The sequence below is a fragment of the Osmerus mordax genome, chromosome 11 (genome assembly GCF_038355195.1).
Source record: "Osmerus mordax isolate fOsmMor3 chromosome 11, fOsmMor3.pri, whole genome shotgun sequence".
NCBI classification, from domain to species: domain Eukaryota; kingdom Metazoa; phylum Chordata; class Actinopteri; order Osmeriformes; family Osmeridae; genus Osmerus; species Osmerus mordax.
In genome coordinates this window covers 11,345,644-11,358,064 of record NC_090060.1, presented here as the reverse complement: position 1 = coordinate 11,358,064, position 12,421 = coordinate 11,345,644, and the positions used below count along the sequence as shown (strand labels likewise).

At 45.0% G+C, this 12,421-nt stretch overlaps 1 protein-coding gene across 1 annotated transcript; it reads right to left on the bottom strand.

The window, feature by feature from the left end:
- Nucleotides 1-500: 500 nt before the first annotated feature.
- On the bottom strand, nucleotides 501-12,374 carry slc6a4a (solute carrier family 6 member 4a). The gene is made up of 13 exons (XM_067245838.1): nucleotides 12,314-12,374; nucleotides 8,898-9,654; nucleotides 7,788-7,922; nucleotides 7,033-7,255; nucleotides 6,063-6,336; nucleotides 5,622-5,725; nucleotides 5,290-5,417; nucleotides 5,077-5,189; nucleotides 4,166-4,297; nucleotides 3,927-4,026; nucleotides 3,573-3,673; nucleotides 3,047-3,214; nucleotides 501-2,426 (listed from the first exon to the last, which is right to left on the bottom strand). The coding sequence occupies exons 2-13, from the start codon at nucleotides 9,298-9,300 to the stop codon at nucleotides 2,352-2,354; spliced, it is 1,956 nt and encodes a 651-aa protein (XP_067101939.1). The 5' UTR covers nucleotides 9,301-9,654; nucleotides 12,314-12,374; the 3' UTR covers nucleotides 501-2,351.
- Nucleotides 12,375-12,421: the final 47 nt, after the last annotated feature.

Genomic DNA, 12,421 nt, shown 5'->3' with positions numbered 1-12,421 from the left:
GTTTGCCCCATAACGTTTTTATTTCAGTGGGCTACCATAGTCAGTATTTGTTGAGGTGTTCAGGTTAAGCAGGTGTTCAGGTTTGGCATAAATGGCCTCACAGGTACTGTTCACTGTAGGACTGACAGACTTTTCTCTTTGCGTCCAATGTGTCGTCGCATCACTCAGCGAGTCCTAGGTCATCTGGCCTGAAACTCAACACTGTCTGTATCAGAGCGCGTGAGTGTGTGAACAGGCTGGAGTGTTTACCGAAACCATGATGTCCTCTGTGGCACACACAGCCAGCTGGCATTGAGCTTCACCCATCACAAATGATGTTATTATTCTGCCAATTTAAATATATTAACACTTTACTTCAGGTGCTCCTTGATTTGCTTGTTAATATATCTTGCAATAACTACGTCAAATTCTGGTTCTAGAAATTGTACTCAATCAAGAATTGTCCCTGAAATGTGAACAAGAAAACAAGACAATAAGACAAGAGGTTAACTTCTGTATATCTTTGTTTTATTTATCTATTAATTCATATATTTGTATATCTTTATTCTATAGAGGCTTCTTTCTTAATACAATCTTTTACAGACATATATATATTTAGATAGGCTTCAGAAGTACAAGAGAGAGAGAAAAAACGTTACTTAGCTAAACGTCATTTGATAATTGGCCGAGAACGAGACGTCAGTTTAAGATCACTGCACAGACGCACATCAAACACTTTACCCACATCTGCATGCACACACTGACATAGCTGACAAAGTGGTTCACCTTTATTTCTGCTCGTAATGTATACACACACACACACAAATACAAAAGCACACAGCATTCACATGCGCATACACACAGGCACTCACTAGGAAATATGCACACGCATTCAGACAAAAACACATGCACACCTGCATACACACATACAAAAATGCACACACGGGCGTGCACACACACACTTCATTTATGGGGTAGACAGATTTTCACAGGATAAAGGGATATACACATTTATATCAAGACTGGCTACATACTACATGTACTGAAGAATTTCATACGGGTACTGCCATTCTTACACAACAACCTTTTTGGTCAGAAGAAAAGAAGAGCGATGTTGATTTTCAGAGACTGAGTGTTGAAGGATAGAGATGAAGGTGCAGAGATTGACCATAATCAATATTTGGTTTTCACTATTGATAATTAGATATGAACATCAAAATATTGCTAAACGTAACTAAATGTTGTGATTAGTTGGAGGCTATGGTAAATGACATGAACAGATAAGTAAAAGCATACACTGATTCGACAGCAATAATAGTTATTTAAATAAATTTACATCTTATATTGCAATAGTATGACCCCTAGATGACATTGTACACAACTTGTATTCACAAATCTCATTCCTTTCCTGGGCTCAACTGGGCTACACACACGCACACACAGACAACACACAGAAACGCAAACACGCACATTCTTAAGTCATCTTTCGCCTTATCTCTCCTTCTCGTTACTACAATTCCCATTATCTAGTACTGCCCAATCTGGCCCCTCCCCTGACCTGTATCTTACTGGCACTGTGGTATGGCATGGTATGGCACCAACCATGCAGAAATCTTGTCATAACCACACGCCACGTAGGCTAACCAACCAAACTTGACCACACCACACACCCACAATCCCCAAGCCTAACCCACATCACAGGCCGGTTATCCTAAAAGCATAGCTGTCAACATCTGGTAACCCCTGGAGAGATATCATATCAAGTCATATATTTGGCGTCATTTAGACATGTAAAAAGATACCTGAATTTTGCAATGAATACCTAGAATAGTAGAACTCAACTCAAATAGTAAGCAGTGAGATGGGTGATTGATGAAGCTACATAATGCTTTGTGGCTTTATTTAACCTGGAAAAATACAGAGGTACGTTTTTGTGTGTCTATGGATATTCCATACATATCCATATTGTGCGTCCATAGACACGCTATACATTTTATGAAAGTGTGTGTGCGTAGAGCTGAATGTGTTGAGATTCAATGCAGGAACACATTGTACTCTGGAATCTAAATGAGTAGAGACACCAAAAAATATACCACATACGAATGCCTCTGAAATACACATGTAGACAGGGACTTTTGATGCTCACCCTAACAGCATGAGCAAATTGATCACTGGTTTATCTAGGTCAGAAGAAGGGGAGGGCATTCAGTAAGCCAGAGACCCCTCTCCTGGCTGCGATTGGGGTTTGAGCGAGTGCCTCAGTGCTGGGGCAGGATGAGGGTGTGGTGATTCTGGAGGACAGGCGGAGGTGGCAGGCACCCCCTGTCTCGCAGCTGTGCTCTGTGTCCAGAAGAGGGAGACAGCCCCCCAGGTCAGACTGCGTTGGTGACAAGGCCATCTCTCTGAGAGCCAAAGCTGGCCTCCGGAGTGATCCCCTTCAGCAGACGCTGGGAAAGAGATGGCGAAGAGAAAAGAGGGAGGGAGCACAGAGAGGAGGAGAGGAGGAGCAGGGTAAGGTGCGGGTGAGAGAAGGGTGGAGAGGAAAGCAGAAGGAGAGGAGCTGAAACAAGACGACCTTTTGAACCCCTCGATTGGGGGTGTAGATGGTTAGATAACGGACCTTGAGTGGATAGGGATTGGAGTGTACCATTCCAACCTTGTTTGGGTTCAGCGGTGTACACACGTGCTTACACACACGCAAACACACACACAGAAACAGTCTGTTGACACATTGCGTCAGTGCCATTGTGTGCTGTAACAGGAGGGTAAATATTGGGTGACAGCCATATTAAAGGTAGCAAGAAGGAGCGAGAGGGGTAGCTGTGTACCCTGCCCTTTGATGTCTGCCTTCTCTCTCTAACAAGAACCTTTATTCCCTGGGACGTGACACTGAACATATGCCGGTTGTCTGTGTACGTGTGTGTGTGTATGTGTGCGTGCAGTTGGATGTGTGCATCTTAAACTGTCCATGGTCCTCTTTGATCATGTCATCTGTTTCCAGAGAGAAGAGAAGAGAAGGGAGAGGAGAGAGAGAGAGATCGGGAAAAAGAAGAAGGCTTGCCCTCACCTGTTTCAAAGTTCCCTTGGAGGTGAGCATGTGGAAGACCATGTACGAGGGAACACAGATGAAGGAGGACAGGCCGATGCAGTAGCCCAGCACGGTGGTCCAGGCTGGGTAGTGGTAGTCAAACAACGTCACCTCCGGAGGGAAGACCAGGAAACTGACTATGATGAACTGACCGTGAGAAAGAGAGGGGACAAGAGAATGCAAGAGAAATAGAAAGGGACAGAAAAAGAAAGCAAGAAAAAGGAAGAAATACATAGAGGGGGGGAAGGAAGATAGAGAGAGGGGGGGGAAGAGGAAAAGAAGAAGATAAGGGAAGAAAGATTCAGAGAGAGGGGGGGGGATGGGAGACTTCAGTTGGGCTGAAATACATGCTACAGATTGTGGCTGTAAGCCTCTCTTTCTTTCATCTCAGACCAATGGTTGTTCCCCTGTCTGCGTGAATCTAACTGTTCAGGTCACCCACACTCTCAGTGTCGGGCCATTTGACCCGTGTGTGTGTGTGTTTGTGTGTGTGTGTGTGTCTCACCAGTAGAAAGCAGGGGCAGATGGCCACCCAGCAGACCCTCCAGAACAGGCCTGGGGAGAATCCCAGCATCAGTTTGACATCGTTGCAAAACCTTGTGGTGCCTGGAAATGGTACACACATTCACAGGTACACACACATACACACACACGCCCACAAAAAACACCCACTTAAAGCCAACATTATACTCTTAACTAGGTAATTCGCAAAATAAATACGTAACAGGTCCAGTATGTACTTTTTCTTTCATATTTTATGTATCAATAAGACTAACTCTGTAGAGTAAGTTTACATTCATGAGGTCATTCAGCTTGTGTGGTGTTGTATGTTTTCTTTTTGTGACTTTGTTGTGGTTACCATAGAACCAGGAAACCGCGATGACCTCCAGGAAGACCACAGTAATGACAGCAGGCCCTGTAGCATACTCCTCGAACAGCTTCACCACAAATGCACCGCCCTGGACGGGAGTCGAAGAGAGAAGGGAGACGAGATATGTCACATCATAAGGACAGGGACATTGTGGTGAGGAATCATATCAAGTCCAGGATCCATAGCCATGTAGGTCTGACCAAGGGGTTTTGGTATGGTAGACTTACATATGTGAGTGTGGAGAGGGCCCCTAGGTAGCAGACACACACCAGGCCCAGGACAAACCACTCTCTCCTCTTCGCCAGGAGTTGAGGGAACTCATCCAGCATGGCTGTGATCACCCCCTCCAGACCTGCGAACTACAGAGGACAGGAGAGGGAGAGAGGAAAAGAGGAAGAGAAAGATTAGCCCAGAGCCAATATCAAGAGAGGAATGCAATATCAGGCCAATTGAGTTTCTCTTTTTTTCCTGCGTGCTCTGACAACCGTTAGATTTAGGTCGAGAGAGGAAGAGACAGCGAAAGAGAGAAAGAGGGAGAGAGAGAAAGCCGGAGGACGAAAGGGAGAAAGCAAGAGAGAGAGACAGAGGAGGGAAGGGAGAAAGGGAGAAACAGAGAGACGGAGAGCAAGAGAGGGAGACGCAAAGAGAAAGAGGAACACGAAGAGAGAGAGGGAGAGAGAGAAAGAGAGAGTGAGTGATAATCTGTGCTTGATAAGACCGTAGTCTCTCCAGCTGGCCTTCCCTGGCCCACCCTGAGGTGAGATAAAGAGCCGGTTATGAAGACAGGATGACAACACAACACTCATATTGAAGTCGTATCACACAATGTGTTGACAGTGGTCCCTATCCCACCAGCAGCTGATATGATATGTTCACGCCTTTATGAGTCCACGCTTCGGATCAGCCGTGAATAAATATGGCTATATTTGCTTTGTTTTAAAGTTGAGGTGAGAAGCACGCTCGATGGAACATAATGTCCAGTTGATCGGAGGAAATTGAGCTGGGAGTTTGAGGACAGGAGTCTTAGGGAAGGATGAGCGGTGATATTTAGGGAGGGTTGTGATGATAGTGAGGGGGGGTAGAGTGGCCGGGCGAAGCTGGACTTGAGGGTGAAACTGTGGGAAGGATATGGACTGACCGTGCTGTCCAAACCCAGCATGATGATCATGAGGAAGAAGATGATGGCGAAGAAGGTGGCTGCGGGCATGTTGGAGATGGCCTCCGCGTAGATGATGAACAGCAGACTGGGGCCTGCAGAGAAGAGAGGAGAGGGACAGTTCCGTTTCAGTGGAGACGCCATACACCGGACAGATCACATGACCTGTTAAAGGGAAGTTGGGAGGATCTCTACCGGCATCCTTGGCCACTGTCTCCACGCCCTGCTGCCTCATCTCAGCCATGTAGCCCAGCACGGTGAAGATGACAAAGCCGGACAGGAAACTGGTCAGACAGTTCACGGAGCTGGTCAACAACGCATCTCTAAGACAGGGAAGAATGGAAAACATTGTGGGTGTGGGAGGAGGGGTGAGGTGGGTGCGTGGGTGGTAGTGAAGAGTTTGAACTAGACTGAAAATATCTGAGAGATATGCAGTTGATGGAGTTTCACAGAATGAAAGGTCATGGGTTAGGGCGGAGTGGATTACTAAATAGTGAGAAGGTGAGTGCGAGGAGGTACATTCTCACTTATAGCAGTTGTTGTGGAATGGATTGTAGCTGGCGAAGGCCAGCAATACCCCGAAGCCTGGCCCTAAGGAGAAGAAGATCTGGGCTGCAGCATCGATCCAGACCTGGAGGGGAAAACAATTGAGTTTGGAGGGGTAGATGGAATGAAGAAAAGAGATGAAGGGGAGAGAGTGACAGGGGGGGGGAGAGAGAAAGGGAGGAAATAATTAATGTATGTAGCACCCCTGATAGATAGTCTCACATGACACAAGAGGGGCTATCTCATCAGGTAGGGAGAAAGGATGCAACCATTGACCAAAAATACCTTTAGACTGTCGTTTTCAGTCGGTTCCTACAGGGATGATTAATAACCTGTATCCTTTTATTTCCTGAGAGTGTGCTCACATGCTGCTCGTCATAAACGCTTGAGGCCAGTAGGTCAACAATCGAAGCACAACTCACCGCAGTGCTGAGCAGTTTCTCCCAATCAGGTTTGAGATAGAAGACCACGCCCCTCCAGGCCCCCGGCAGAGTAGCCCCACGGACGAGCAGGATCAGGAGGACCAGGTAGGGGAAGGTGGCTGTCACCCACACCACCTTGCCGGACGTCTTGACCCCCTTCCAGATGCTGAAGTAGACGATGGTAAAGATGAAGAGCAGACAGAGGGCCAGCTGCCAGCTGACAGCCCCCAGCTGGTGGAGGCCTGGGGACAGGTGAACCTGCAACACCTGCCGACTGGGGAGAGAGGGGGAGACACAAGAAACACGGTTTCCTTTGAATTGGGAGAAAGGGGAGAAGGGGGAACTGTTTGCTTCAATGAGGAAGCAGAGAAAAACAAGACCCAAAGCATCTGGTCAACAATGTCAGGGCATATAATAACTATTTAACAAAGTGCAAAACCAATTGGCATTGTGGGAAAGCAGACTTGGTGACAGCGATGGGAGGTAGAGGGTCAGTAGAAAGGAATTACACAGATGTGACCACAGCTGATTGATTGATTTTGAAAATAGCTTGGACAGTTCTATGCCTGTAAGAGAGACTAATCTCTCTTTACCACACAGATGGGAATCTGATAAGTGTGAAACACCCAGTCTAGAGATAATTCTGACCCCCCTGACCCCTACCTACCCAGAGACCTGCTTTTGAGTCTCTCTACCTCTACCTTACCACACAGTCTGCACAGCTGAAGATGCCCCCCTGTACACAGACACACACACACACACACACACACATGCACACAGACACACCGAGCCCTTCCCCACCTGTTCCTCCTCTCCCAGTTGCAAAGAGTGAAGCAAAACCTCTGCCTTCCTTCCCATCTCACTCTTTAACACCTTCTGCCTTCGTTATCACACAGACTACCCCAAATATCCTTATCTCCTGCCTCCTCCCCCCTCCCCCACCCTCTATCTCTCACTTACATGCACTTACGTATAGAACTCCTCAGCGGGTGAGGTGGAGGAGTTGGTCCAGGTGACGTTCTTGTCGGTGGAGAGGTAGCGCAGGCAGTTGACCGTGTTCCAGCTGTTGGAGCAGGTGGTCCAAGGCAGGGTGGGTCGGAAGGACGACAGGAGGTAGTACAAAGCCCAAGCCATGATGGTGTTGTAGTAGAAGGCTATGTACAGCGCTATGATGCAGATGGCGAAGCCTATACCTGAAGGAAAAGGATGAGGCAGGGAGAGATGAGAGAGGGATTTGGGGGGCGATGAAGAGACACTTTTTTGCTTGCTCAGTCAGTCAGTCACAGAGAGTCAGTCAGTCAGACAGTTAGTCAGTCAGTCAGTCAGTCAGACAGTATCAGTCTCTTACTTCTGCGCTCACTCACCCCAATCACAGATCAATGGTGTTTCCAAACTAATTCAAGTTGGATTTAAGAGGGAGATGACATTTAGAAACAACTAAGATTTACATAATATCATGTTTCTAAGCAGCTGGCATTTTAGAGAAAATGTGACAATTTCCATAACAGAGAGTCAGGATATCATATTGGCATGGTGAGGAGATGAGGAGGTTCCAGCAGGAAGATGGCAGGGGTCAGAAAGGTCACATCACTTCTCTCAGGCTCTCCCCCAGCTGACTTGATAGACAGTTTGACATCTCCTCTCCCCTTGTTTCCTCTCTTTTTCTATCCCCTTCCCTCCTATCTCCTTCTCTTCCCTTCTCTCCTTTCCCCCTCATATCGGTACCTTTGAAGATGGGGCAGATGTGTTTCCAGATGGAGATGCACCCACTGCGGTGAAACTGCCCCAGTGCCAGCTCCATATAGAACAGAGGCACTCCTCCAAACACCGCCATCAGCAGGTAAGGCAGCAGGAATGCCCCTAAAGACAAATCAAGTCAATCTTTTTGCAGTGGTCATCAACAATTGACTGGTCATTGGTCATGCACAGATCCAATCATCTTTGTTTCTAAACACTCTATACAAGATTATTGCTGTATGTAGCCTGATGACATGACAACACAGCTACACAGACACACACAATACAAGGAGCCTTTCACTCAAAATTGGAGTGCTTTATATTGATCACCTTTATTCAAAGCATGTCGAAATCCCATTGATAAACATTCAATGCTTTCAAAAGAAATTAGTCATTTCCTGCCCCAAAAGAAGGATAGACATTATTGTCCTGCTTGTCTGTCTGTCTGTCTGTCTGTCTGTGTCTATATTTGTGTCTGTCTGTACGTTCTACAGCATATGGGTTGGTTTCTGACATTAAATCCAGATAATAGTTGATTTAGGAGCTGTAAGACAGGTTATTAGGGAAACAGAAAGAGTCAGAGCCTGTTCTCATAAAGCACACAATTAATAGTCTTTCTACTACATCAAGGCTCTCCTGATTCCGGTCTCTCCATCTCTCCCTCCCCAGATTGCACACCACACACACACATACACATAAGCATACACGATCACAGGGAGAGTGAGAAAGAGAGAGAGAGGAGCAGGAAATTGCAAAGATTTTATTATTACAAATTCAATCAAGTGGCAGGACAGACCTATTTGCTGCTTGGGAGTGTGGCAACAACAGAGGGACAGCTCGGTATACTACAAAAACACCTTGTGGATACTAACTTCATTAGAAACACATTAGAAATGACCTGAATAGGGTTGGTTCGTAATGAGGGATTGAATTATGTTGTTATCTAAACTGTGTGTTCACCTCACAAACACTTATACATCTCTCCCTCTGGCTTTGTGGTGTCCTATCTTTGTAAGCGTAAGACGACCAACATACAGATCCTGAGACAACCATTACCAACTCCTCCACCTTTCCTCCAGCATCCCCCCCCCCCCTCACCTCCACCGTTCTGGTAGCAGATGTAGGGGAAGCGCCACACGTTCCCCAGGTCCACAGCATAACCAATCACAGACAGCAGGAAGTCCATCTTCTTGCTCCAGGTCTCACGAGGACGGTCCAGACTGGTCTGCTGGACCACCAGCGTCCTGAGTGGCCCCTGGCCCCCCGTGCTGCCCCCCGCCCCCTCCCTGGGGCTCTGGGGGGAGGTGGAAGAGGGGAAGCCGTTGGACACTTGTCCCGGCCCGGAAGTCAGCTTGGGCCCCTTATCTCCAAGGCTGCTGTCTGCCAGCATCAGTCTGCTATTCTCCCTCGTCCCCTCATTTTCTTCCTCTGCTTTCTCCCTCTCTCCCTCATTCTCCCTCTCCGTCATCATCATCGTTGTTGAAGGTGGTTTCATCTCCATAGCAATGCGGCTGGTGGTTGTTAGGGGCAGGACGTGAGCGCCGATGGTGGTGGAGTTGAGGAACGGTCTGATAAGGGGCCCATCAGGGGACAATTAGGTTCAGAGAAAGGTAAGGTGAGTGGGAATGGGACAGGGCCAGCTAGAACAGGTAGAACTGGGACGTTGGAATGGGCTAGAAATGGGATGCGGACAGGCCGTGGAGGGGTGGAACAGATTGTGAGCAGGCTGTAGCCGGCTTTGGCGGTTTATAAATGGAATGGGGCCGTCTTAGGCGATGAAGGAAGAGGCTCTTGGGTTTTCTCCACAACCTCTTCATGAGACAAAACTAGCAGTGAGGGAAAGATCTGGGACAGTCTGCAACACAAACAGTATAGTACATAGTGAGTACCACCCAGTAAAAACTGAGTTTATTAGCAATTTCTATAAACCACTATTCTATCATGACAGTCTCATTATATTCTCATAACTTTCCTGCCTCACGGTCACTGTCAACCACATTGTGCTAGTTGTGAGGATACCAAGGCAGATGAGTAGTGTACCAAAGGGGTTAAAAGAAAATGTTCCCAAGCAGTTCCCAAGAGACTTCAGCTAGAACACGTTGGATTATTTACTCTATGCTCAAGTTGTTGTAACTGACACAGCTAAAATCACAACTGATTTCTTGGTACTGTATCTTGTTGGTGATAAAATACACACATGAACTGAATACAGAAAACAAGGTACACAGGCAGCAACAAGACTTGACATGAAGAAGAACAAACACTAAACAGAGTGGTTTGTTTGACAGATGAAATGTAGTATGTTTTGAGCCAGTAGGGGAGCAAGCTAATGAGTTGATGATTTTTACAAACCCGCTCACTCGCTAACTTCAAACTAACATTCTTTTTTTGTTTTTGATAACTGTAATATAAATTATGAATGCATTTTTATTACCAGTGTCACTGATTTATTGTACACATGTTTAACTGTCTTGACGTTATTGACCCTATAAATCAAGTTAACAATTACATACTGTAATTGTTTAGATTAAGGGTTCAACTAAATGGGAAAACAAATTTATTAAAACCAAAATGACATACATACATAATGGTTAAATCTGAAATAAATAAAAAATGGTTAATTTGTCAATATGTATAAAGTGATCAATTAACAAATAATTATTTGTATAAGTGCTCTTCCAACAAAAAATCAGAATGAGGAATTTATTCTCTTTATTTTTGTATTCTTTGACCCCATATTGAGGAGAATATCTTCTCCCAACCCTAAGCCGTCTCCCATCTTGTACTAAAATAATTAACATTACAAATAATAACTTTAATGATATTTTAATATGCAAATGTTTTCAAACAGAAAAAAAAGAAAATCTGATTCCAAGGCAAAACATGTCTGATGGCACTATTACTGACAGGAAACATACAATACAAATGTAGCGCATAACTTTTCATGTATTCTATTCAAAGAATAGAATTATTTATTAAATACAAAGAAGAATTTATTAAATATAAACAAATAGTATGAGATTTTACATGATAACAGTTTTTTTCTGGCACATTTTAAATTGTGTTCTAAATGAAAATTCTTGTCAGTACCAACTAAAGGCACAGAGTAACGTTTGGCCAATACATTGCTCAGTTAAAAATCGAACTTTTGTCTTTGCTAAAATAACTCAAACAGCAATCTAAAGTATAAGTGGTCGGAACTGAGTTGGGAGATTTGTTAAGTTCTTCAGACTGTTTGTGTGTGTTTGCCTGGACAGGAACCTGATGGTGAGCCGAGAGAGACTCCATTAAAACGGAATGCTATTATCTTAATCAAAGTGAGTCCCACAATTCACACACCACCACTACTAACCCCAATGCCCCTGTCAGAGCCCTTTGGTACACCCGGACAGAGAGAGGACGGGGAGTGTAAACAGGGACAAATCTAATGAAATCCAACTTCATTTGTATCTCCGTTTTTAACAAGCAATGTGACAAAGAACAAGGGCCAAGACAAAGTCCACACTCTCTACAGACTATATGAACTTGCAGTGTAATTGTGACTCTGGCATCCAACACCACATAAAGAAGTAAAAACAAGAGAAGGAAAACTTGGTATCCAATTCCTTCCCACAATGCCCACTCAAGTTAAGGACGTGCTTTTTAATGTAGGGACAACAATACATTATATAAACTGAACATGAACTGAGTTGTGCTTTCCATATTAGAATTTGACTTTCAAATGTTTAGTATTATAATGTATTCTGCCAAATTAGACTTATTAACATCTAAATAAAACATTTTGAAATACTGTGTGATTACAAGAAAACTGCTCGGTACCTACAGAGTTTGTTCGTTGCATTCATTGTCCAGTCTATTGTGCTAAATTAGACAACCAAAGACATGAAAGAAAAACAGTCTGAAAAACAAGCTCTAGAACAGAGGAGAACAGGTAGCGATGTCAGACCCACTCACAGAGTCTGACAAGAACACCCACACAGAACTCCTTACACCAGTACTCAAACAAACTCACACCAGGGCTGAAGCCACTCACAGACCAACAAATAGTAGATGCTAATACTTTTAATATTGAACAGATCAGGGAACGGAAAGACACGCTTATTAAGTTACACTATATTACTGAAGACAAGGAGCCCATACACACACATCCACAGAACAATACTGTAACACAACAACCCTGTCAATCTTTTTGTCCTCCAACTGAATTTATTATAAGGTGTTGTGAAACCTTACTGTAGCTAGTATAAGCAAGCTGGAGCACATCTTAACAGTGTTTGCCCTGTAGAGAACCCTGATGTCTCTCAGCACACAAACACACACACACACACACACATACATTCACAGACTTTGAAGTTTTGCCCGGGCACATACAGTACTGTATGTATGCGGAGGCAAAAACTTTTGAGAAAAAAACATACACGCACACTTACCCCATTCTTCAAACAGACAAACGCGCTCACACACACAGACACACAGGAACACACACAGAGTAAGAGTACAGAGGGCAGCCCTACCGTGGAGTCTGGTGGTGGTGTGAGGGTCTGTGTCAGGGTGCTGCTCTGTAGCCTCCCTCAGAGCAGACACTCCCCCTTCAGCCCTGCTGGAGTTTATTGCTCCTTCTC